The sequence below is a fragment of the Pipistrellus hanaki genome (assembly GCF_964339955.1).
Source record: "Pipistrellus hanaki genome assembly, chromosome: 2".
NCBI classification, from domain to species: Eukaryota; Metazoa; Chordata; class Mammalia; order Chiroptera; family Vespertilionidae; genus Pipistrellus; species Pipistrellus hanaki.
The window spans coordinates 1,567,107-1,588,352 of NC_140504.1; the positions used below are offsets into that span (position 1 = coordinate 1,567,107).

Here is a 21,246-nt window from a genome sequence, read left to right on the forward strand (position 1 = left end):
TGAGCCACCGATCGGCCTGGTGGGATGTGTTCCCCCTGGAACCTGAGTTCTAACCCTGGTTCTCGGGGGCCGTGTCCGCCAGCGGAAACGGTGAGAGTGCCGTCTCCCTTTAGAAAGGAAGAGCGCTCGCTGGCTTCTCGAGGCCGGCTCCTGGACTGGCCTCTGGTCGCAGGTCTGCAGAGGAGCCCTGCGGCGGCCGTGCAGCGCCCTGCAGATGGACGGAGAGGCTTCGCAGGACCGCGTGCCTCTCAGCTGCCAGCACTGCGTGTGAGGGAATACGGGGTAACCAGCTGGGGGGAGGTTACATTCTAGGACAGGAGGAAAACCAGCAAGAGAAACAGCAAGAGAGGGGCGGAAAGGGGCAGATTTCGTCCTCATTGGGCTGCTGGGCAAGGCAGAGACTTGGTGGGGGGAGGGCGCAGGTTGTGGTCACCAGGGCTGCGTGAAATGGCGCGGGCTGACATCGGAGCTGTGCCGGCCATGCGGCTCAGCAGGCTGGGCTCCATCTGCCTCTGCCAGCCTTCCTGGAAGAGCCCACAGTGCGGGAGGGAGGGGAGCGGGGGTATTCAGTGCCAATTCCCCACGGCTGTTTGTTTGGGTGATCTCACCTGAGGATGTTTTCACCATTGCCTTTCGGAGTTAGTGGGGGGGAGAGACGTTGATGTGTGAGAGAGAGAGAGAGAGAGAGAGAGACCCACTGGTTGCCTCCTGCACACCCTAACTGGGCGGGGAGCAAACCTGAGACCCAGGTAAGTGCCCTTGTCTGGGAATTGATCCTGAGACCTTCACCAATGTAAACAGTTAATCGGCATTTACCAATCTGGCTTCACCTCCACTCTCCTCTCCCCATTTTTTGCTGGGTTATTTTAAATATTTTTAACTTAACCTATTGTTTATTTTTAGTGTCCAGTCTCTTTTAGGACAGAAAGGGTGCAGTGAAAACGTACCATGTGCCCGCCTCGGCCCTTGGGTGGCCTGGAGCAGTCAGTTCCTCCGCAGGCTCTTAGCTGTTCCTCCAGGTCTGCGAGGGCATCCAGGGGTGGAGGCCCTGCCTCTGCTTCCTCCCGCTGGCAGCCACACTGAGGGAGCCGAGGGGGGAGCGGGGAGAGAAGAAAGGTTAGCTCACCTGTCAGGCTCTGTCCCAGCACATCCAGGACCTGGGACACAACAGCACCACCCCCCTCGGCACCCTCCTCAACTTTGTGTAAATGTAACCCTTTGGGAGACTGAGAATGGTTCCCTGAGTGCCTGTGAGCTTTCTGCCTGGGTCACTGTTGGTTAGAATTGTCCATGTTGTAGCTGTACCATTAGAGAAGTGTAGGCATCTTGACACGCCTTCCTTAGGAATAAGGGCTTTCTAACCACAACGACCACTGCACAGAACTTTGGCATTGATTCAGTGTTACTTTAAATGTCCGGTGTGCGGTCAGGTTTATCATTAGTTCAGTGAGACCCTGTAGCTTTAAAAGCTGGTTTTCAGTGAAGGCTCGTGCATCGTGTTTAGCCTCCTTGGTCTAGAACAGTTCCCAGGCCTTTGTCATTCCTGACAGGGCCCTCTGAGGAGTCCCATACTGCTGGCTGCAGAGCCCTCAGGATGGGTCTGGTTGCTTGCTCATCGGTTAACATTTGGCAGGAGTATCCCACAGGGTGTCAGTGTGTCCACTGTGGATGTTAGGTTTACCCACCCCATTGTGGCATTGTACATGTACTTTTTTCCGTTTGTAATTAGGTGGCTTATGGAGTGATACATTTGAGACAGAAGATTGTATCTTCCCACAGTCTTCCACTGGTTTTAGCATCTGTTGAGGATTCTGAAACAGTTATTGATGCATTACTGTAAAGCAAAAGCAGATACAGAATTTCATCTGTAAATATTTCCTGTGTCTGAAAGATAAGGCCTTTTAGAAAAGAAGCCATATAATGCCTTTTGCAACCCTTACCATTTAGACCAGGTTCAGTCTCCCTGGTGTCTCCATTGTTTCTCAAGGGTTAGTAGACTCGTAACCCAAACAAGGTCCAGACCGGTGGCTGCTTAAGTGCTTTACCCTGGCAGGCATGGCCAGGTAACGCCGTCTCGGTCGATGACGGACTGTATACCGACAGCGGTCCACCAGACAGCCCACTGTGCCGTGGGCAGTGCCAGCCAGGAGCGTCTGTGGTGACTGCAGAGACACAGTGCCTTTCTCAGAATTTATCCTGCCTGAAACGGCGCATGACTGAAATGATGCCTCCTCCCTCCCGCACTTTCTGAATTTGTTAATCGTTTGCTGGTGATGCATTGTTCTGAGTATTTTCTATAGTAGTAGGTAGAGAAATTTGGTTAGATTCAGGTTGCTTTGTTTTACAAGAGTTCATACGATTTGGCCAAAACCGGTTTGGCTCAGTGGATAGAGCGTCAGGGGTGTGCAGGAGGCAGCTGGTCGATGATTCTCATCGATGTTTCTAACTCTCCCTCTCTCTTCCTCTCTGTGAAAATCAATAAAATATATCTTTTTTTAAAAAGAGAGAGGAAATTTGTTCTTGGTGGTGCGGGCACCGCCCTCATCCCTTCTGAAGGCCCCGGTGTGGTCATTGCCCGGGGCCAGCATTTGGTAGGTGCAGAGGGTGGTTTTCTAATGGCATCCTTCCTTCCTTCTGTGTTGATTGGCCAGTTTTTCTGTTTATTTTTACTTTTTAATGTGTATCTTTCTGGAAGTGTTAAAAGGATGCTCCTCATCTTTACTTCACAGAGGATGTTTCTGGTTCCCTTAGTGGTCCTGTATATGTCCTCCATGTTATCACGTGTGAAGTGGTAATAATGACCATGCCTCCCTCTTGGGTTTTGTGAGGCTGAGCTGAGCTGAGCATGTAGTGTAAAAAGGTGCCTGGCACTAATGCTGTAATAGTAGTTATTAACGTGACTTTGTCGTGGGGCACATTTAACTCTCCAGGTAGAGTGGGAGGAGGAGAAGGAGGAGTTCTTCCTAGGCCCACGCCAGCACAATGCTTGGACTCGTCTGGGGTGAGCTGAGAGGAAGTGCGCTCGCCGCCCGCCCTGTCCTGCCCGTGGAAGTGACCGTGGACAGAACGCACTGCGCACGGAGGCCTGCGCTGGCCCTGCACCGAGGAGGGCGTGATGCTCGCCGTGGTGACGTCGGAGCACGTGCTGAAGTGGAGTTAGTACAGGGAAGGGCAGTGGGCCTGCCGGACCGGGTGGTCGGGATGGATGATGGCGTCAGGCCAGACTTTTACTGCGTCTCTGCACAAGGGCGCTGACCTGCCTCTCAGTGTCCACACGCCCTGAGCAGGCCGTGAGCGATGCTGACACTTCGGTGGGGAGGAGGTGCCCTATTCCTGGGCCTGCCGCCTGCCCCCTCTGACTGTTTACTGAGCCCACTGTGCATGCTGTAGGCAGTGTTTCCCAAAGTGTGGTATGCGTACCCCCAGGGGTACGGGAAGAGTTTGGTGGGGGTACGCGTTGCACCGTGCTTAGCTGCGCCTAATTCTACGTTCTCATGAGTAAGAGGGGTACTCGGTGTTATCAAAATTATAGAAGGGGTACACATATGTCAAAAGTTTGGGAAACACTGCGAGGAAGTGGGCAGTGTCACACTGCCCTCCAGCACACACAGTCAGTCCTTACTTAGCCTGTTAGTAAGGACTTAGTGTTTGGTTCACTTACTGAACAAGCATTTGCGCAGCGGCGCTGTGCAGGAGTGTTCCTGACGCAGACCATGTCAGTGACCAGCACAGACCAGGCCTGGCTTCGGGGAGGTGACATTCTGGTGTGAGTTTCATAGTGAGTGAGACGGTGCTGAGGCCACGGACAAACAAAGCAGGTGAGGAGGAAGCGGGGTGGTTAGGAAAGTTACTTTGAGCAAAGCTTTAAATGAGAGGAACCAGTGTGGGAAAGCTGCGAGTGGACTTTCTTAGGAAACCAACAGCCATTGTCAGGCCCCGAGGAGGCTCGGTGCTGTGTGCACCGGGACAGAGGCAGCTTGACGGGCCAGTTGATGCCCCTGTGGGCCAGGGCCGAGCCTTCGGGTGCAGGTTAAGAGGCTGGCAGTTAGCACTGGATGAGGTGGGGTGGTGATTGGGCCAGGGTGCTAGCAAGTGGGCTGATGTCTGACTGGATATATTGGGGTAACGTCAACAGGCTAAGTAAGGACTGACTGTGTGTGGTGAGAGGTGAGCAAGCTGTTCGAGGACGACTGGCTTGAGCCACAGTGAGGAAGGAGTTGCCGTTTTCTGAGAGGAGGACAGAGAGGAGAGCGGGTCTAAGGGGTGGGGCAACATTACTTATCCTCACAAAGGAAAGGATAGGTGGTCGCAAACACTTCCTTCAGTGAGAACAGCGGCCCATAGATTTCACTGTGAGGACTCAGTCTGACCACACACGCCAGCTCTTGTAACCTGCCATCTCGGGGATGTGGAGTGAGCATGAGGAGGACCAGGTGGTGCACTCACTCAGCTCATGGGGACGGCCAGGCATCAGGAGACTGAGACTTGTCTTTTCACCAGGAGAGGAAGGGCAGCGGCTTGGGTTTTGATAGTGAGAACCGGAGACTGACTCTTCAAGGTTCTGGGCCTTTGGATTTCCTTCCCTAGGAAGCCTGGACTTCTCTTCACTTTTCTGCATCCATCCATCCATTTACACATGATCGTACATAAACGCCCTTGTTGCATTTCGCCCTGTGTGCTATGTGTAGTCTCTTCACTGTGTTCTGTGTATTGAAGGTAGGGTTGTGTGGTGACGGAGGCAGCTGCTGTTTAGACAGATGCAAGTGTCACTGCTGTCGTGAGCAGACACACCTCACCTGGTTCAGGCTACATTGGTTCAGTCTTCTCATCTGTAAAACGGTCATCATAACTAAATCACCCCCGATGTCCTGAGGACTGAGGTGGTGCACACAGCACTAGGCCAGTGCCTGCAAGGTGGCCGCTTAGGGCAGGAAGTCTGAGGTTTTGATTTTTCATGCCCATTATTTAGATCATCTTTGGTTACCGGTTTTTTATGTGAAGAGTGCTGATCCTCTTGAATTCTTCCCATGAAGAGTTAACATAGCTGCTTAGTCATTGAGATCATGTGATGCGCAATCAGTGTGCTCTGATATTTCATCTCTAAAAAAAACAGGTTATTGGAGTTTGCTCCACATTCATGATCAGTATCACCGCATAAAAGGAGCTTCAGAGCTGGCCCCATGTATAGCCATATGGCCCTCTTTCGCTGAGCCGCCTTTAAAAAAACAGCAAGCCAAACTTCTCATCAGCAGAAGCAGGTTAAAATGGGCATATCTTGGAGAATGTGTATATGTGTGTGAAATAGTAAATCTGGTGGTTTATGAACTTTGAGGTGAATACATTTTATTTGAAGAAATGGTTTTCTTGGGATGTGGGGACTGAAATGCTCAGGATACAGTTTGTTCCTGGACTTCCTGAAGGGTTTCTTGGGTTTCTTGGCTGCTCTTCCCAACCCGAGGAGCTGAGGCGGGAGGGACAAGGGAAATGCTTTGTCAGAGAGATGTTGGGACAGACTCTTCAGACGTAGGGACTCCATCACGCGGTTGCATGTTGTTCTCTGCTGCATTTGTGATGTCAGATGGGCTGGACTCACACCGGTTGCATTAGGGGCGCTCGTTTTGCTCTAGTGTCACCCCTGACCACTGCCGCTGTGAGCCGAGGGCCAGGAGGGTCTCCTGAGCACGGACGTCCTGGTCCCAAGCACCGGCATCGGCCCACCAGCCGGACGGGCTTGGCTGGGCCTCGCAGCAGAGCACGGAAGTGCAACGTCTGTAAGTGGAATTCTGTACCCGCTTAATTGTTCTTGGTGTTTTATTTGAATAAGTGGATTTAAGTGGGAACTGATAGTTGGTGAGTGGTTGGGAGCCTCTTAAATATTAGTGAGAGAACTGTGTATTTGATACGTTATTTGTCTAGTTCTTCTTACCTAAATGAGGACCCTCATATGCCTGGCGTGCACTGACAGTTCCATTTGAAGGAACCCGGATGGCCATCACTAACCGTTTCACAAGTTGAAGAGCACCTGCTTGTTGCCGGGGGCAGCACTGTGTGCTGTGACACGTTGGTTATCCCTCATCAAACCCTCGGGAGTGAGGTGCTGGTTTTATTCCACAAGGGAGACGGGGAGGCTCAGGAAGCCGGGAAGTGATAGAGCGTGGACCCCAGCCCTTCGGGGCCCCCTGCTCTCCCCCAGGCCGGCTGCTTATGGAAGTTCTCAGAGGGCTCACGGCCCTTCGGGAGCCGCGGGTGTAGCGGATTCCTGTCATGGATCACAAGATGAAAGGACCCGGCAAGCCTGTGGGCCAGGCTGCTTTGGGGGGGGTGGTTTTTAAAATCACCTCCCAGCTAAGTGTTCTGTCACTGTATGGCAGGGGTCTTCAAACTACGGCCCGCGGGCCACATGCAGCCCCCAGGGGAGTCTGATCCTGCCCGCCAGGTTTTTTGGGCAGTGAGCGCAGCCAAGGTGTTACAGTAGGGATTAGTAGTTCATATAGTCCGGCCCTCCAGCTCTCTGAGGGACCGTGATCTGGCCCCCACTTTAAAAAGTTTGAAGACCCCTGCTATGGCCACTGGACTCTAGCCTCGCCCAGCCCATGTGCCTCAACGATTTATTTTGGCTGGAGCCTGATGCTCTTGCTCTCTGTCTGGCTTTAAGACAGTGGCTTTCTTTGTCGAGGGGGGACACACGTCCTGGATTTTACAGATTGTCCTAGAACAGTACCCTAGTTCGGAAGGTAAACTAAATGGCTGACCTAGATATTAGAAGAAAGCTGTTGGATTTGGTCGTTATTTCTAATTATAAGTGGAAGGAGTTCAGTAGCTGACTGAAATGTCTTTTCTGTTTTCCTAGTTGTTAGACATAGCAGGTGTGTGTGTTTCTTTGGGTTCCTCTCTGGGAAGGAGCCCTTGTGGTGGGGAGGAGACTGCTGGTTCAGAACACCCCTGTGCTCAAGGTCTGGCTCAGTCTGCTCTGTCCGTGGCCACTAGGGGACCATTGCTTTATACTTTCTACAAATGCCCCTCTCGCTATAGAAATAACTGTTTTCTTAAAAATGTACTACCAGTGAACCACTCCCGTAGTACTGTACCTGCTGTCCCACAGTCTCACTGGAGGTTTACTGGGACTGTGAACCAGCTTAGTCCAAGAAATTAGAAACAGAACAAACACAAAAGCTTCGCTTTTTAGCTGAAGAAAGCATTTTTCCATGTGCATTCTTTTCTAAAAATAAAAGAATGCTGGATAGTGTTCACTGTAGAGTTGGCCCTCCGTAGCCACAGGTTTTGCATTTGCAGATTGAACCAAAAGCAAATCAAAAATATTTTGGGGAGGAAAAAAATGCCAGAAAGTTCCAAAAGCAAAACTTGGGTCAGCCACACTAGACCTCATCCAGGAGAAAGCAGTGACATGGGGCGCTCCCTGCCGGAGCCACTGCAGATGGGGGTATGTGCTGGCTGCCCCCTTGTCTAGGAGGGACTGTGCTGGCGGATCGGGGATCGGCGGGAGCCTGGAACCAGCTGATATAGAAATAAATGTTTGCTGCTTTAAAAAGGAGAGAAAAAAACATGTAGAAGTGACATTGTATATTTTATTTGGAGTCACTTTTAAGGATTGCACAATTTATCTCCTCAAGTTCTGAAGTTCAGAATGTGAAATATTAAGGATTCTCTGTTTTCAACTAAATTGACCTATTTTCGGTTTTGTTTTTCCCTTTTCAGTCTTTACCAGGTCCTTGTCTCTGGAAGTTTTTGTTAAAATTGGAAAAGTCTTAAGCCTGCCCACAGACCTGTGTGTCCCCGGGGTGTCGGCAGTGGCGGGTGAAGAGTGGAAGCCTAGGCAGGAAGTGGACGCGGCCACTGGCTCCGACTCCCACTCCCGTCCCCTCCCGTGGGCAGGCCGCTCTGGCTGTGGTTCCGGAGCAATCAGAGGTGAGACCGCGCCTCTGGGCCTGGAGTCTGAGCACCGTCAGGGAGCAGCCTGAGCCCGGCCTGTGCTGACCCCGCAGCTGCTGACGGGCGGCACTGAGAGCGGGGCATGGCGACCGAAGGACGCGCTTGTTTTGTTTCTAAGAAAAAGCTGCTGCGGCTGCCGCTACAGCACCCCCTGCACCCCTCCAACAAAACCCACTGGTGCTTGTCCCTTCCTGGAAGCACAGGTCTGCTGCTGCCCTCTGACCAGGGAGGAAACCAGGCCAGGGGGCAGGTTCGCCGGCCACAGCAGTTCTCCCTCTCCGTGCGGACCTGATCCTGTTTCCCAATATTGGTCATCTGATTAGACTATGAAAAGTTAGGTGCTTCTTTCTAAAAATGATCAAATACCTTTTTAAAAACTAGGAAGTCCTTGTCGGTGGAAGAGTGACTCGGACTCTGCCTGCCTCAGGGTTTGCACTGGGAATCCCGCTCTGGCTGCGCTGGGCTCTGCCTCGGCCCCGTCCTCACTGACACTGACTCTGGGAGGAAGGATTTCTGCCACTCCCTTAGGTCATGATCGCAGTGCCTCGCGCTTAACACAGCGTCAGGCCGGCACGCAGGCCCTGGCTCTCTGGGCAGATGCATGAACGAGGCCCGTGAGCCTAACCCGGCAGGGGCCTCCCCGCCGGCTTCCCGGGGTTAGTACTGGGTCTGTGGAGAGCAGTTCTGAAAAGAGGTAGCTTTAGTATCATTTATAGGCCTTCAGTGTGCTGCTTTTTAAAGAAAAATGCCTAGATTCACCAAGAACGTGCTTTGCCACGCGGAGAAAAACGTTTCACGCAGCTTGCTGCATCACGTGGAAGGCAGGGTTTGCTTATTTTTCTTTTTTTGAAGGTAGAGTTTGAACGACAACGTTCTTCGTGTTAATCTGTGGGCTACCATGACAATTAACTGAAGATTCAGAATTTATCTCTTTTCCAGGAGAAAAACCATCAAATCTGTAAAATTGATTTTAAGTACATTTCAATGTGTTTTGCAGAGTGATTTTTTAATCCAGATTGAAAAATACCTGCCTCACTGACTGAAGATGATTGACAGATGTCTGTTTTGTTGAGATTTGGAAAATATAATAAAAATTGAATTATTTTTCAGTCTTCCAGGAAACTCTCTCCTCTTTCTCCTCTCCCTGCTTTCTATATCTTTCAACAGGAAAGCATTAAAAGAAACAAACAAAAAAAACACTCAACAAAATCAAGCCTTGGTCGGTGCTTTTATCTGCTCAGAGGTTTTCTTGGAAATAATTGTCTGATGAAGAGGAAGGAAAGGAGATGGCCTTGAACTTTTTAAGTCATTCAGTGTCTTCTATCAGAGAATAAAATTTGGGGTTATTTTTGAGTTTTATGTTCTGTGTGTGTGTGTGTGTGTGCGCGCGGCGTGCCTTTTCCCCGTTAGAGCAGGAGTCGCCTCACAGTGTCCAGGTTCCCGTGTATCATTGGCACAGATGGACGTGTTCGGTAGGAATCTGGGAACGCTTTATAGCATTAGGTTTGCACAGACTAAGCGATGCTTTCTTCCTGTTTGGGGGAGATGACGCCTGGGAAGCTCACCTGTCTGCCCTCTCCGGGGACTTCCTGGCTGCCATGTTTCTCTGGGGATTTATAGTATTTGAAGGTTCATTTTGATGCTCCTTATGAATAATTAGTGTTTTTTCCCTTTTAAGGTGCTTTAAGATCTTGGTGCCTGTTCCAGTCTGAGACAACCATAGTAAGAACAAAAGGGCAGTGTCACGGCCAACAGCTCTTAGTGCTAGAGAAGTTAGGCCATTTAATTATGAGGTCCATTAATTTATTCTTAGTTCAAAATGATTAATTTTCACTGACTTTTAATATCAGCTGTGATGGTATGGATTGCTCTTTCCTGTGGAAATGAAATATATTTTCAGGTTTTTTTCTTTTTGTACAGAATGCCTTGTTGCGCCGTTTTGTTAGACTGAACATTTCCTCACGCTTGGTGAGCGCTTCCTCTAATTCAACCTTTGTCTTTTGTCTTTGCTGCCTTGCAGGGTTGGTACAGTAGGCTTCACTAGACTTAGCTGCAACTCAGAGTCTCTCCTCCCGCACCCGAGCAAATGCTGACGGTCTTGTGAGAGTGGATTAAGAGTACGCGCTAAGTTCTCAATCCCCATTACGAAGCGGAGGACAATTAAACTGTCTCCTGCCACGTTTATCACACCACCACCATCAAGACAGCAAACCAAAGGACAAAGACTGGCCTGCCTGTGGCCCTGTAGTCCAGTTCACGTTCGGTTTACGGCCCTGGCTGGGCCACTAATGAGTAAATAAAAGGCGGACGCTTCTGTTACTGGACACCGTGGTTCCCAAAGTTCCCAAAATGAGGGCCGTGCTGGAGACGGCAGACATTGCCATCGTGGCCCTGTACTTTGTCCTGGTCCTGTGCATTGGTTTCTTTGCCATGTGGAAGTCTAACAGGAGCACCGTGAGTGGGTACTTCCTGGCGGGGCGCTCCATGACCTGGGTAGCGATCGGGGCCTCTCTGTTTGTGAGCAACATTGGGAGTGAGCACTTCATTGGGCTGGCGGGATCTGGAGCTGCGAGCGGATTTGCAGTCGGTGCCTGGGAATTCAATGCCTTACTGCTGTTGCAACTGCTGGGATGGGTTTTCGTCCCGATTTACATCCGGTCGGGGGTGTACACCATGCCGGAGTACTTGTCCAAGCGGTTCGGTGGCCATAGGATTCAGGTCTATTTCGCAGCCTTGTCTCTGATCCTCTATATCTTCACCAAGCTCTCCGTGGATCTGTACTCCGGCGCCCTCTTCATCCAGGAGTCTCTGGGCTGGAACCTGTATGTGTCCGTCATCCTGCTCATCGGCATGACCGCCTTGCTGACCGTCACCGGAGGCCTGGTCGCGGTCATCTACACAGACACGCTGCAGGCGCTGCTCATGATCGTTGGGGCGCTCACACTCATGGTCATCAGCATGATGGAGGTTGGCGGGTTTGAGGAAGTTAAGAGAAGGTACATGCTGGCCTCACCCAACGTCACTTCCATCTTGCTGACCTACAACCTTTCCAACACCAATTCCTGTAAAGTCCACCCTAAGAAAAACGCCCTGAAAATGTTGCGGGGTCCGATGGACGAAGACGTGCCTTGGCCTGGATTCCTCCTCGGGCAGACCCCGGCTTCCGTGTGGTACTGGTGCGCCGACCAGGTCATCGTGCAGAGGGTGCTGGCCGCCAAGAACATCGCGCACGCCAAAGGCTCCACGCTGATGGCCGGCTTCCTCAAGCTGCTGCCCATGTTCATCATCGTGGTCCCCGGCATGATTTCCAGGATACTGTTCGCCGACGACATAGCTTGCATCAACCCGGAGCACTGCATGCAGGTGTGCGGGAGCAGGGCCGGCTGCTCCAACATCGCGTACCCGCGCCTGGTGATGAAGCTGGTCCCCGTGGGCCTCCGCGGCCTGATGATGGCGGTGATGATCGCGGCTCTGATGAGCGACTTGGACTCCATCTTTAACAGTGCCAGCACCATCTTCACCCTGGACGTGTACAAGCTCGTCCGCAAGAACGCCAGCTCCCGGGAGCTGATGATCGTGGGCAGGGTCTTCGTGGCTTTCATGGTGGCCATCAGCATCGCCTGGGTGCCCATCATCGTGGAGATGCAAGGCGGCCAGATGTACCTGTACATCCAGGAGGTGGCCGATTACCTGACTCCCCCCGTGGCGGCCCTGTTCCTTCTGGCCATCTTCTGGAAGCGCTGCAACGAGCAAGGGGCTTTCTACGGCGGAGTGGCTGGCTTTGTCCTCGGGGCGGTGCGCTTAATCCTGGCCTTCACCTACCGGGCCCCGGAGTGCGACCAGCCCGACAACAGGCCGGGCTTCATCAAGGACATTCACTACATGTACGTGGCCACGGCGCTGTTTTGGGTCACTGGACTCATTACTGTGATTGTCAGCCTTCTCACGGCACCTCCCACGAAGGAGCAGATCCGTACCACTACTTTCTGGTCTAAGAAGACCGCGGTGGCGGAGGAGAGCTGCTCCCCGAAAGACGAGCCCTACAAAATGCAGGAGAAGAGCATCCTGCGGTGCAGTGAGAACAGCGAGCCCAGCGAGCACATCATTCCCAACGGGAAGTCGGAAGATAGCATTAAGGGCCTTCAGCAGGAAGATGTCAATCTCCTGGGGATCTGCAGAGAGGAGGGCCCCCCCGTGGCCTCCTTAGGCCACTCAGAGGCAGAAACCCCAGTGGATGCTTACTCCAACGGGCAGGCCGCTCTCATGGGGGAAAAGGAGAGAAAGAAAGAAGCAGAGGATGCAGGTCGCTGCTGCAAGTTAATAGATTGGTTCTGTGGCTTTAAAAGTAAGAGCCTCAGCAAGAGGAGCCTCAGAGACCTGATGGAGGAGGAGGCCGTCTGTTTACAGATGTTGGAAGAGCCTCCACATATTAAGCTAATACTGAACATTGGGCTTTTTGCTGTGTGTTCACTTGGAATTTTCATGTTTGTTTATTTTTCCTTATGAACTTTTAAGGATATGGTGAGACAGTAACTTAAGAAAATACTGGTCTTTGGGGGGAAAAAAAAAACAACTTACGTAACTGTTGCATCTTTCAGGCATTGTTTACGCTGTAGGTTTTAGCCAATTTTTACTTAGCAGAACATCATCTATTTGCAAGACTTTATTTCTCCAGAGACGGATGAAAGTAAATTTTCAACCTAAATGAAGCAAAGCTTGTTTAATAGACTGAATTGTGCAAATGTGGTTTAAAGTTTTCATACCAAAGTAAGACCAGTTATTCTCACAGAACAAGTAGAGCAGATACAAGCCGTCACGAGAAAGTGAACTGTCTGCACTGCCGGGTCCTGGTAGGTCTTCACCGGAAGAGGACTTGCTCATTTCCCAGTTTCTCCTGTCTCTGTAACCCCTACTACCAGTTTTTAAAAAGCTGCACTTGTAGACATGGTATAATCAGTAATGTACTGGAAATCTAACCCCTGTGCTAGGGAGGTACTTGTTTCAGGACAAGCCAGTCAGTTGCCAGGTTCATTTGGTTAGCATGAGCCTTTGGATTCTGATTGCCAAAAGGAAGGAAGAGGATCTTTCTGTGGCTGTTCTGGTACCACCGGTACTTGCAGTGCTAGGGGAAAGTTTGTTCGGTTTCTTTTCCCCACTTTGAATTTTAGTGAACCATACTCAGAGGCCCACCAAGTCTGTCTGCATATGAAGTTCCGTGTCATTATTGCCTTTTTAAGTGGTTATGGGGAAGATGAAGTAGATGTTGCTGATGACCTCCACATTCGTTGGCCAAGTTCAGGTGGTTCCTGTTGTTGGGAATTGTGCAGCCCCTGAGCAGTCTTCGATCAGCGTGTGCTAAGCAGGCGATTGCTTGTACTCCACTGCTTCTCTAGGCGTGTTCCTGGCGTTCGGTGACATTCTTTCCTGGCCAGATGCCTTCCCAAGTAGATCCAGGTGGAAGTTATGTTCAGAAACGGGAAGAAAAGTGGACACTGCCTTTGTGCGGGTTGTCCCGCTTGATCAGATCACTGATACACTGAGGCTGTCTAGAGGAAAAATTTAATTCTGAGATCATACTGCATTCTTGATAAGTGTTTTTCTTGATACACCTTTTCAAAAGACTTACCATCCGTACCCGACCTATACATTTTTGCTTAAAAAGTTAAGTGACTTAAAGCATGGAAGATGTTTGAATGCAAACTGGCCATGAGGGACAGGACACTCGGTGCATGCTTTGCCGTAGGTAGTTTGTCAGTAGAGTCCTCACAGGATGGACAGCATGTGTGCGTGCTGTGGGCAGGAGCTCCTGGTTTCGTAGCGTGTCTCCCGGAGGGTCACAGGACCTGTGTGATCACAGGACCCTTATCTGGACTTGGCCTGGCTCACCGCTGCAGCCTCCGTAGATGGGACTCGGCCTCACGGGCTGATGGCCCCACGGGGACAAGGTGCGGAGGTGTCGGAGGGGCTCTGCAGGCTCTGGGTCTTTGTCCGTGCAGCACCGTGCCCTCCCTGCTCCGTGACGGGAAGCACACTGCCCGTGTATCTTCTTTCTTTGACTTTTCTGTGCTCTCTGGCACTTTTTAAATCGCATGGTTTTATTAAGCTTATATTTAGGCAAATTATTACTTTTTAAGGTACTTTTGTAGGTTTTGAATCAAAACTCAGTCCTAATGACATTAACTATTTTGTATTCTATAACCAGTTGCATTAATGATGGGCTTGATTAGTCCAAAGTTGACTTAGAAATGATCGGGAAGCTCAGTGTCTTCCCACCACCGGGAGGCTTTCTGATGGACTGAGGCTGTAGCCGAGAAAGTACTTCCTCTGTGAATAGCATGGTTGTTGAGAGCTTACAGTGCCTTGTAGAATTTTTTCTCCATTTCATTCCTAAGGTTTATAAGTTGGGGGCCAAATAACTAGGGACCATCCTTTTCTGGTCTGGAGGCTGAGGCGGTGATGTCCAAGGCTATTGCCACCTCCACTGGAAGAACAGACAGCCAGGTGTCCAGCTCTGGACTCGTGGTTTGTTCATGGCTCGTCCTTTTCTCAAAGCAAGTTCCTCCTCTGAGATAGCCTTCCGCATCTGAGAAATGGCAGGAGCTTGGACTTTTCACAATGCCACTCAGTTGAGGAATTAGCACTTTCTTTGACTCCATTGCTGCTAGCTCAGCAGCGAGGACCGCCGTACTGGCTGGCAGCCTTCTCACCCTTCGCACTCACAGCGTAAGTGAGTAGGTGGTGTTTGGTAGACTCGCCCTTTATTTTATGTCGAGCCCTCACTTTGGATTGTTAGGGTTCCCCTGCCTTCTCTGCTGTTGTCTTAGTATAATAGTGCAATGCATCATCTGTGTTTCTGTGTGTGTGTAGCAGTAGGTCAAGTTTAGAGTAGAAAGCCTGTACATAGGAATGTCTATTAGCATACCGTTAGGGTTGTTTGTTCTTTGCAGTGTAAACACTACTTTGTTTAGACTGAGGGCCCTGCTGCTTCCCAGCAGTAGATAAGGTGCTTGTTTGAAGGATGCGGATTGCTGAGGGCAGCTTCATTCAGGGGTCCTGTCTCAGTCTGAGTTCATTAGAATGTTGTTCATGGAATGACACGTGGTCTGTCTTAAGCTAGTGAAAATGTTCACCCTTCACACTAACTAAATGAGTCCTAAATGGTATTGATCTCTCTATATAAATAGGTATGTATTTTTATATTGGCTCAAGCTAAGGTTCAGAATTGACTATGAGGAATAGTGACTATGATAGTTGCGAGTCAAAATGAGGAGGGCACCGGTCTTCAAAGGGAGGAGAGCTAGTCGAACCTGCAGGTAATGGCGGCCCCAGGGCTTGGTTTGTCCTTTAGGCCGTCTTAGTCTCAAGGTCTGATGAGAGAGCTCATTACTCTGGTTTGCAGAATAACTAGTTGTGGGACCTCTGATTCCTCTGGTCATCTGAGAGCATTTTGTCCTGCCAGCCGAGGTGTAAGCAGCTTTAGAAACGAATACCCGAGCCCGTTTCCCAGCTCCTCTTTCCTGTGCGGTCATCCCGCTGTCTCTACGCCGGAGAGGCACGAGCTCAGCGCTGTGTCCCGGGCCGGATCCCAGCTCCCAGCTCCAACAAGTCCTGCTCCCTGGCTCCGAGGGCCATTGTCTGCGCTGAGAGGAGAGGGCCGCTCCTGCGGTGAGCAGGGACCCAGCACCTTGTGGAAAGGCTGGTAACAGCTCCAGCCTGAGGCGGAGGGGAGGGGAAGCTGCAGTGTGTCCTGGCTGTGGGGGCCAAGTCCCCGCTGTTCCAGGCACTCCATTGCTCCTTCCCTCTTCTGGGCGTGGGGATCTCCACCCCCATCCCCCCTGGAATAAATAACATTTAATGTAGGTGATGAGTTAGTCTCATTTTGACCACCCTGCAGAGTGGCTGTATTACCAGCCATTGAAAGAGCAGGCCGTCAGTGTTCCCGCTGGGAGTATCCGCTTACCGCTGTCCTATCCGTTACTCCTCTCTGCATCGCCATCTGAGATGCGGCGACTGGGAAGGACCACATGGCACCGGCAGTGACATCTCACCATGCCCAGGCTTGGGTTGAGAGGTGTAGCCAGACCATTCCTGTCAATCATGTGACTAAGAGACTTGCCAGGACAGAACCCTCTGGAGGAGTCAGGAGAACCTCAGTGCGGAGCTGAGAAGCACCTAGAGGTGCCGTTCGCAGGTCGGTGAGGACAGACATGAGCTTCTGAGCGGGTAGGATCACAGTCCTGATTCTCAGCATCTTGACTCTCGGCCATTTTACCCCTCCCCGTACAGCTTAGGTCCCCAGTAAGTATGATGCAGCCTGTTCAGCCCGCTTTGATGTTAGGTGTTGAAAAATGAGTTTATTAACATAGTTGAGGTTAAAATGACTAACATTTGAATGGTTTTAGGCTTCAGTATTCATAAGGTTTCTTATTTGCCAAGTATTAATGTTTAATCATTTCAGTGTTGAAGACTTGACTAGTAAGGGTGCATTTCTGTTTGCTAGAATCCCCACCCACCCTCCAGAGAGACTGGTATTCTCCCTGATTTCTCCTCCTTCAGATGCTTTAATTCTTCCCCTAGGCTTGGCCTTTTGTCCTCTTAGTTTATTTCCAGGATGATTGCTATGGTGTGCAAAAGCTCTGCTCTTAAGTGTGAAAACTTGTATCCAAGTAATGATTCATTAACTATAGATGTGTCTAAAAATATCACATTTCTATTAGCTTAACCTGTTAATTCTTAAGAATGATTTTCTCAGAGTTCGTGTTCACAAATAATAAAAGCCCTAATTCAGGATTTTATTCTCAAAAAATTAGGGAGACAGCAGTAATTAAATTCATGAGACCTTTTGAAATGACTGCCACAGTGCAGAGAGGAACGGTGTATTGCTGCCAAAAAGCCTTGCCCTTGCATTAATTAAAGTTGGAGTAAGCAGTTGGCATCTAGAGAAACTCTTTGTACTGGTTAGGTATGAAGGTGGATTGCACGAGCAGTGATCTCGGTTCCTACACTTGGTTAGACTTGGTTGACTCCGCCCCTTTTCCTCCATTCAAGTCCCGTCTCTTCGTGGGCGTGCTGCTCGCCGCCTCGCTGTCGGAAGACTGGTGTTCAGCCACCTGTGCTCATCGCACAGCACTTGCCTACGGCCCCGGATAATTACCAGGCGTGGCCAGCGCTGCGTCCCACACTGGATGCACTTACTCGTTTTTACGTGAGCTTCTCCCCTCACAGCCGGGAACAGGCTTTCCACTGCTCACTGATTGCTAAAGGCATGCGGAGGCATCTGTTTTGGCTCCCATCTCAAACCCTTTCTGAAAGGCAGGTTGCGTTTTTGGTGCTGGGTTAGACATTCCTTCCATTCATGTGGTGCCAGCCTTGACCACGGGCAGAAGTAAACAGCGTGGTGTGTCTGTCATTCCTCAGGCCACGAACCTGACTTTTAGGGGAGCCCCATACTCGGAAGCTGTTGACGTAACCATGAGCCTCCCTCGGCAATGACCTTTCCGTTTGTGGTGGTTACCTGGCCGTACAGCGTGCTTGAAGACAGAGATGCCAGAATGAATGACGCACGGAAGAGCAAGTCCAGACAGGCCCAGTGGTCTGGGCCTCCAGCGCTGTAACTGTTGCCATGACATCCCCCCGCCCCAGTTCAAGACATTTGCAGTCAGGAGCTCTATAGGTAAGGGAAATACATACTTTAGTGACTTTGGCAATAGCACACCTTTCAGTAGATAACACAGCCTTATTGGAGACTGACTTCTCGGGAAATTCACCTCACTGCCCTCGTGCTGTGGATAAAGGAATGTTCCTTTGTTAATGGTCTCTGGACTAACTAGTCTGGATAATTTTCCAGTATATCAGTGCAGCCTAGACTTCTTTAAGTGGAATGTTCTTTAATAGCTGGCTTTTTTGTTGTCAGAGTTGGAAACAAATTAAACTCGTTGCTGTTACTGAAATCCCGATTGTCACAGGCCGTCAGAGTGGGTCTGTGACTGAATCCGCTCTGAGCTTTGCATTGTGACTAGTGCCTTCTGGTTCAGTGCTGACTGCCAGTTTACACCTTCCCTTTTCCTGACCAAAACTGGTTAGTTTTCTCTTTTTAAACTTTGTTATTTATAGCTTTAGTGAGGGGAGTTAAAGTACATTTATATTTACTAACCTTTATGCAGCCTTTATTTAGGTTCAAGAAAACCAGTAGCTCCAACAGCAGTTGCAGCTTAAATGTTATTTATTGTACATGCTTATTTCCTTAATTAAAAAGTAAGGTCACTTATATTAATTTTGTGAGTATGTCTTAACTTTGTCATTATCCAGTATAGGTTTGATAGATGTATCTGAGAACCGGTATGTGACAGCAATTTCACATTCCATGGTAGGGAAAAGGGCAAAGACCCATAGAAAGCACAAAATCCTGCCCACACGTGTGTCTCCACATGTAGAAAGCACAAGAGTAACGGTTCTCAGTATTCCACAAGTGCCAGCCATGGAACCCGGTTTGGGGTTCGGATGGGACCACAGTGTTGAAAGCCCTACACAATGACATGTGGGTCCAGAGGAGAAGCAGCTCAGAGCGATAGTCTGAGGAGGCTGGTGTTCCTTTGGTGGAGGGAGAGGGCACAGATGGCAATGGTGCTGCAGTTTATTTGAGGGTCACCAGTTACAGTGGGTCTGTGGGCTCTGCCCACAATCGGGAAGCAAAGGAACAAGGACAGAGTTGGTTTTGGTGGGTGGGTTTGACAAACTTGTCTGTAGAGCTATTGGAGGCTGGATGGTTTGTTTTAATCTTAAAGCTTAAGGATATTTAATCTCCCATCAATAGCACCCTGAAATGAGGAGAAATTCCATGTTTTAACAGGGGCAGCTGCTACCAGCACTAAAGCAATTCTGAGACCGACCACTGAGCTCCTTTGCTTTTCACAGTGGCTATGGAATCAGCAGGATTCCTGTGCCTATCCCATTGCCCGCTGCCAGACCAGATGAGATGGAATCTGTGAATGAGTGTGTTTGGTTCTGCTTGGCATTGTTATCTTACCCTAACTTTCTCTGTCTGAATAGTTCCTGTTTGTCAAGAGTGATAAGGCCCGGCTGGCATGGCTCAGTGGCTGAGGGTCGACCTAGGAGCCAGGAGGTCACAGTTCCTGATCAGGGCACAGGCCTGGGTTGTGAGCTTGAGCCCCAGTGTAGGGTGTACAGGAGGCAGCCGATCCATGATTCATCATTGATGTTTCTCTCTTTCTCCACCTCTGAAATCAATAAGAATATTTAAAAAAAGAAAAAAAAAAGAAAAAGAATGAACAAGGATATCTAGAAGGTAAAGCCTCAGGCTTCTGGCTGAGAGAGGGAGCACCAGGAAGGCAGGACAGAGGACGGATCTGAGGAGCAGCAGCCGGTGGCCAGGCCGGGCAGCCAGACCCTGGTAGTCTCTTCTTGCAGAATTCGCTCTGCACCATTACATGTTGCTTTTCAATGCAGACGTGTGTAAGAACTTAATGCTGTGCAAGATTCTTTTGTCAGAATACCTTTTGTTTATACTTTCATGAAGATTGCTTTACTTCGTCTAGGTGAAGAGGCCTCGCCGTGTAAATATGTATCATAGGAATTCCTGATTTCACTGTGAGATCCTAACTTTTGAGTGGCAAACAGATCAACAAGTCTTCTGCTCATGGACTCTTCTGTGGGGTTGTTACAATACAAAAGCTTTATTTTTTTTAATAATGACACATTACGTTAGATGATGGTATGGAGTCCTTCCCTGCTTCCCCCACCAGGACTGCCTCCGTGTGTGGATTGCCACCGGCGTTCAGACCTAGAGCGGGATTTTCCCCTTCTCTGCTCGGACATCCTGCTTTCCGTTGCCCAGACACAGGTTGGCAGTCACGTGACCCGCGTTGGCTTCTCAGTGCTTTCTGTTGGTTTGATGAGGTGGATTTCAAACACAGTTGCTGTGCAAAGGTCAGTAGTCTTCTTCAAGAAGAAAACCAACTCCTGTTTCGTGTCCATAGAGACGCTTCACCCATCGCTTCCCTTTCCGGCCGGGGTCAGCAGGCACTGCCGCTCTGTCTGCGGCTGGCTGTGTGAGTAGTAACGCGTTGTCAGATGTCCCAGTGGAAAGCGTCTTCCCAGTGGCCTGCCTTCATGCTTCCTTCAGACTTCTGTTGAGAGACCAGCTGTGCACTGGGTGTTGTGTGTATTGTGTACATGTATCGATTCATCAGTTATTCATTGTAGACCAAATGTAATCATAAATGAAATTGCTGAATTATTGTGAGTTTTTTGAATTGTAAATAGATTTCCAGTGTACTCTTCATTGTCTGCAGCCTTTTTTTTATTTTTATTTTTTAAAGGTATAGTTGGGTCCATCTCATACAATGTTTTCGTTACAAGCAGAAAGTAGAATTTGATTAAACCAGGTTATTTACGTATTGAAAGGAGTACAATTGAGATTGTAGATTAAGATTGTTAACCATACGTGACAGTTCTAGCTTGACTATTTTAACCTATTGTATACAATCTGATTTTTAAAATTGTAGACATGTATGATCTTGGTTTAATGTGTTTTTAAAAGTGTTATTGTTAAAAAATAAAATAAAAAATAAATAAAAAAAGAAGCAGATCTGCTAAAGAGCTGTCATTTCTCATCCCTGACTGTAGAATACACTGTTCTCTGTGTACTGTGTGTTATTTCCGCCAGCTGCTGCATTCGCCTTCAAAAGTATTTGGAAACTTAAGATGAATTACATTTCTTGCAAAGTATATGCCTTTCTGTGGTATTTTGTCCTGTAACTGAAGTATAGTAATTATTTTATGGAAATGTTAGCACATATGTACCAACTTTGAATAAAATGAGAAGTGGACATTTCTGCGGCTGAGTGTTTTCGGTGTGAACACGTGTCATTTGCAGCGTGAGGGCTCGGGGGGGTGGGGGGGTCAGTACCGGTTCCTGTCCTCGGCCCGGCCTGGCCCCAGGGAGCGCGCCCTCCGGGGACCGCCGCGGCCCGTGTGACCGTGGGCTCGCAGGCGCTGACAGACTGAGGTGCATGTGGCTCAGTGAGTAAGTGGAAATATCCTTCGTGTTCTGGACTTCCGGTGTGAAGTGCTCTCACGTTGTAGGAAGCTGTGAGAAGAGTGGGAGGGAGCCAGGCGTCATCACCGAGGCTCCAGGAACTCATGCAGTGCTTGGCCACGCTAGCTCCGGCGTCTCTAACGCGCCGTGAGCCTCAGCCCCGACATCAGCCCCCTCTGTCACTCAGTACACGGGCATTTCCCTACGATAAGGACAGTCACCATGCAGGTGCTGTACAG

General features: G+C 49.7%; 2 protein-coding genes across 3 annotated transcripts in view; both read left to right on the forward strand.

Moving 5' to 3' along the window:
- Positions 1-20,582, forward strand: part of SLC5A3 (solute carrier family 5 member 3) — a 32,249-nt gene extending 11,667 nt beyond the window's left edge. Inside the window, exons 1-2 of one of the 2 annotated variants that reach the window (XM_084873627.1) lie at positions 7,678-7,926; positions 9,971-20,582. In XM_084873627.1, the coding sequence (XP_084729753.1) occupies positions 10,300-12,456 (2,157 nt within the window). In that variant the 5' untranslated portion in view covers positions 7,678-7,926; positions 9,971-10,299 and the 3' untranslated portion in view covers positions 12,457-20,582. Of the gene's footprint in view, positions 1-7,677; positions 7,927-9,970 lie in introns of those variants that run through there. The other variant, XM_084873626.1, reaches the window with a different exon arrangement.
- Positions 1-21,246, forward strand: part of MRPS6 (mitochondrial ribosomal protein S6) — a 46,748-nt gene that overhangs the window by 11,671 nt on the left and 13,831 nt on the right. The window lies entirely within an intron of this gene.